Genomic DNA, 5,125 nt, shown 5'->3' with positions numbered 1-5,125 from the left:
TATATATATATATATATATATATATATATATGTATACACACACCATACAGAAATATATACATATATACTATGTACACATACATACACACACAAACATACATATACAGAAATGTATACACACATATATACATACACAAACGCATACATACCTTATTTGAGGTGTACAACACAGATCCCCTACAAACGACACACTTTTATTACACAAGAATATTTTGCAGAGGTGTGAGGGTAGAGGGGACATGGCACGGTTTAAACTTGCCTCAGTATATATTTCGTAAGAGCGACTTCCAATGGGTTTTGAAGTGAGTGGTGATACAAACACACACACACACACATATGTACATGACATTTGGATAAGTCCTTGATGCATATTTCAGGGAATCGAGTTTTTATATGGCGGCAAATAGGATACGCAACATCACAAAAATGGCAAAAATATCGTTCTTGTTGGCGTCATCACTACCACTTCCACCACCATCACCATTATCATTTTTATGTTCATATCCCTCTTGTCTATGCTGGCATGGGTTGAAAGGGTTTTGAGATATTACATCATTCTGTAGAGCACCGACCCTTTGGTAAGGTCTTTCTGTTGGAACATCCTGCTTGTAGGATGTTGATGATAAGGTTGCATATTTAGTTGCAAAAAGTAGAGTTGATTATATTTGAGCTCCTAATATATTACGGGGACTTTTATTTATTTGAACTTTAAAGGCCTTTGGTTATAGAACTGTTTGATGCAAATGGATCTTACGATCTGGTGCTGAAAATTCTTCTTTAACATCCACACACACATACATAAATAAATATATACATACACACACACGTGTTCATAGTATGTTTGGGTACATTATACATAGAAATATAACTAGCTGTGTGTCTAAACATATGCGTATATATCATCATTGTTTAATGGAAATGAACATGCTTACACACACACACACACACACAACTAAGAATGAAAACAATATCAAATAAATACAAACACACCAAAACCTAAGTGTGTGTGTGTGTGTAGAACAAAAGTGAACCATACCTGGGTTGACTAACATTAACCCTTTTTCCATTACGGTACCATGACAGCATCGGCCTTGGTTTGCCCTTAACTCGGCACTGAAGACGAATTCGCTGCCCGACATATTCCACCTCGACTCGGTTTGGTCTCCGCTGAAACTCCGGAGCTGAAAACACAGAAACAGAGAAGGATGATGGTCAGATGAAGTTACAACGCATAACAAATGTGAGAGCTGGATGGTGTGTGTGTGTGTGTGAGTCTGAGGTGTTCATCCTATAAGGCTACAAAACTTTATGTCATATTATGCTGAGTTAAATTACAGTAATCTCTCGCCATATTGTGGTTTATTATTTGAGCTTACGTCGATTCCTCTGGAGTTGTTTTGCATTTATAATAAAATAAATATATACAAATTATAAAAATTACAAAAAAAACGAAACAGAGTACTGTACTGTTTCTACTTCACAGATTATCACCTATCGTTGGAACATAACATTCACGATAGTCAAGGGATTAGTGTAATTAAGAAATGTATGTAACTCCAACTAAATGTACTCAGTGCCTCTTTCTTTTCTTTGTCCACTCACTCATTCCTGCATGCGTATGTGTGTGTAAATCTTATGTAGGGAGTTGAGGTAAATCCCAACTGTTTTCTCTTGAAGCCCATCTTATTCAAATATCATAACCCAATATGTAGTCTCACCCTGGGTTCTATGACATAAACTTACTGTTTTAAAGTGGTCTGAATTATTATCTTCCATGAAAATTTTATGCTAATTTGTTCCAGACCCCAGCTTAATAACGAGAAAGTTATTTTAACTAAATTCTTCATTATTTTAACAATTAATTGAAACAAAGGCAGTGTATGTGGACAGAAATATGGTAACAAAAGGGCACCACCAATAATCCTGCATTCAAAGGGCGAAAAAAAAGAAGTCAATCCTTTCAAGAAACCCAACAAAAATCATTGTTTTAAAACCCATATCTTCTACAGAGATACAGAGCCAGAAAGAGAAATAGAGGGATGGATGGAGTGGGGAGAAAGTGAAGCTGGCTGACTGACATATATACATATCCTGGTTATATATGTGTAAAAGATATTAAAAATAAATCGTATTCCTATTTAATTTTTTTTTAAATATTAAAAAAAATAAACATCCTCATAAAATTGGGGTGTGTCTTGTATCTGTGTACATTAAAGCACTGCCATATTGACTGCTATGTGTAATAGAATATAGGTGTGTGTGTATAATACATATATATATTATCATCATCATCGCTTAATGTCTGCTTTCCATGCTGGCATGGGTTGGATGGTTTGACTGAGGACTGGTGAGCACTAGGCTCCAATCTAATCAGGCAGATTGGAGCCTGGTGCAGCTTTCTGTGTGGTAAGAAGCTTGCTTCTCAACCACATCGTTCCAGGTTCAGTCCCACTGCGTGGCACCTTGGGCAAGTGATGATAATCACAATGATGATGATGACAATGATGATGGTGGTGGTGATGATGATGAAGATGAAATGAGTAAACAAGTAGCACAAATTAGTGGCTTTGATACCAAAAACAATAAATAAATAAAACCGTAACCCCCTCCCACACACACACACATCCCCAGCTTCAGCTGGCCTTGATGGCTGACCCCGATCAAGGTGTTAACAATCTTCCAGCTGTTCATATCTCGGTGGAGCTTAGCTTGACTATATCGTCCATTCACAGCTACACAAGATCATCTTGTAGCCCCTGTGTTGGTGGCTTGGGAGGGGCTTTCAGATTTTGGTAGTGACCCCCAATGATCTTTGCAGGCTGAACAGATATAATTCTTCAAAACATGAGATGGGCATACAGGAAGAAATATAGACATTTGAGATTGTATAGACACATGCATACACAAATACATACATACATATATATATATATATATGATGATATATATAGGGTGGCCCTAATGTAAGTTTACAGTTATTCAATTATGTCTTTCACATTCATATATTAACAGTTAAGATCTTAATTATAAAAAAAATATGAAACCACTATTCTATCCTAATTTAGTTAATTCTGTCAAGCTCCCTTTTCAGTTGACAGTAAGGGACTACCTTGACCAAGCCTTTCCACAGCGTTGGTTTGGAAGGCAGGGCAGCATCAAATGGCCACCATGTTCACCTGACCCGACACCAATGGATTTCTGTTTTTTGGGGGTGTTGTAAAGAACAAGATTTATGAGAAGAATCCCAAAACAGTAAATGAATTAAAAGATTACATTTCTGACGCATTCACTAAAACTGATGGAGTGTCAGTGTTCTGAAGAGGTCTGAAGAATGTTGCAATCTACTCCGAATCAAACCAGGCCCGTCTACCAGATTTTCGTGCCTTGGGGTGCTTCACAATATTCTGGGCGGACATTAACTTGTAATAATGCTAAAGTGGAGTTTTGAAATCAGGGTATCACTGTAAATCTGAGGGTGCACCATTGAATAGTGCGGGGTGGGGGTGGAAGAGCCGTCAAGTGCACCCTCTTTGCAACGGGCATGAATTTAAACACTAGGTCGTCTTAAGAAGCACATATTTATTGTCTAAAGTGGTCCAAGGTTCGTAACAGGGAGAGAAAAAAAATTGGGGATGGAGGGAAGGCCATGACTAGAATGCTTCTTATTGTAAGTTTGCTAGACTGAAGTTAACCTAGGGGAGAAAACAAACACCGCTACTACCTGAGCTGTGGGTAGATGATTGACAATGATGACTTGTCCTGATAGACGAAGTCTAAGGTAACATGCAAAATATAATAGATTTTATTAATCTTGGAAATTATGAAAGGCTAAGTCGATCTTGACAGGATCTGGACTCAGAACTAGAGACTTCAAATATAGAGATCAGACTCACGTGTGTGTGAATGTGAAGCGTGTGTGTGTGTGTGTGTGTGTGTGTGTAAGCAAGTGTCTATGTAAACGTGTAGATTTATGACCGTGTGTACATATGTGTGTGTGTGTGTGTGTGTGATGGTAATAAGTAAACTAAGAGCGGTGGATGTAATGTGAGCCTTACACCTAAGAGAAGCTGGCGGCAGTTAATGAAAACCACTTGTTTCACATATCGTCTGGTTCAGTCAGATACGGGTAGAGAGGGTGAAAAAGAGAGCGCAGGAGAGAGACAGAGCGAGGTGGGAGGAGGACAAGGAAGGGTATAAGAAAACGTACGTAAACTTGCAGAAACTATCAAAGAAACCCACGGTTTTTTCAGTCATGGATGTACGTGTGTACGCGCACATGTATGGGTAATATATATATGAATATACCTGTGTGTGTGTGTGTATACATATGCACACGTGTGCGTAATCCTTCCTTTTATCTAACGCATCAAACCTAACGTTATATACATCATCTTTCGCCATCCCCATCTATCTATCTACCTGTCTGTTATCTACCCTATCTTCCTCTTCTATCTTATAACTACCGTCACCACCAGCACCATCTCCTTTTCTATCTGTCATCATCTCTCTTACTCCCTCTGTATACATCATCAACCCTCTCCTCTCTATCTACCACCGTCTCTTCCTCCTTTCTATATACCCATCGTCTCTCCCGTCTACCCACCACTACTCTCTCTCCTGTCTACGCAATCTCTTCCTCCTACCATCTCTCTCTACCACATTTCTACCCTTCTCAAGCTGCCACCATCTCTTCTCCTCTTGTCTGTCACCACCTCTCCCACGCTCTCTACCTACCGAATAGTCTCTCACCCCTTCTCTCTATTATCATTTCTCTTTCTCTCCCTCTTCTCCCCAGTAACTTGAGAGGAAATTATTATTACATGACTTAATGTTAGTTTATTTGGTTTCATTTATTTATTTATTTGCTCAATATTTTTTTTATTTTACTGTACGTAAAGGAAGGGGGGGGGCAGGACTATACACACAGACTTACACAAACCCTACACACACACACATCAATATATACACATATAAAGATAAACTCTACACGCGCGCGCGCACACAATCTACAGAGAAATAAAAACACGAACTATTTCGGTGTCGTCTTTCTATTAAAACGCCAGTTGTTGAATGGTGTGACATTTATACACACACATACACTCATGTAGAGATGAAAAAAAAAAAG

At 38.5% G+C, this 5,125-nt stretch overlaps 1 protein-coding gene across 1 annotated transcript in view; it reads right to left on the bottom strand.

The window, feature by feature from the left end:
* Positions 1–5,125, bottom strand: part of LOC106868677 (fibroblast growth factor receptor 2) — a 125,406-nt gene that overhangs the window by 39,764 nt on the left and 80,517 nt on the right. Inside the window, exon 3 of the mRNA XM_052975639.1 lies at positions 1,032–1,181. Coding sequence (XP_052831599.1) covers positions 1,032–1,181 — 150 coding nt within the window. The remainder of the gene's footprint in view (positions 1–1,031; positions 1,182–5,125) is intronic.

This window comes from Octopus bimaculoides, chromosome 22 (assembly GCF_001194135.2).
Source record: "Octopus bimaculoides isolate UCB-OBI-ISO-001 chromosome 22, ASM119413v2, whole genome shotgun sequence".
NCBI lineage: Eukaryota > Metazoa > Mollusca > Cephalopoda > Octopoda > Octopodidae > Octopus > Octopus bimaculoides.
This window is presented reverse-complemented; position numbering and strand designations above follow the sequence as displayed.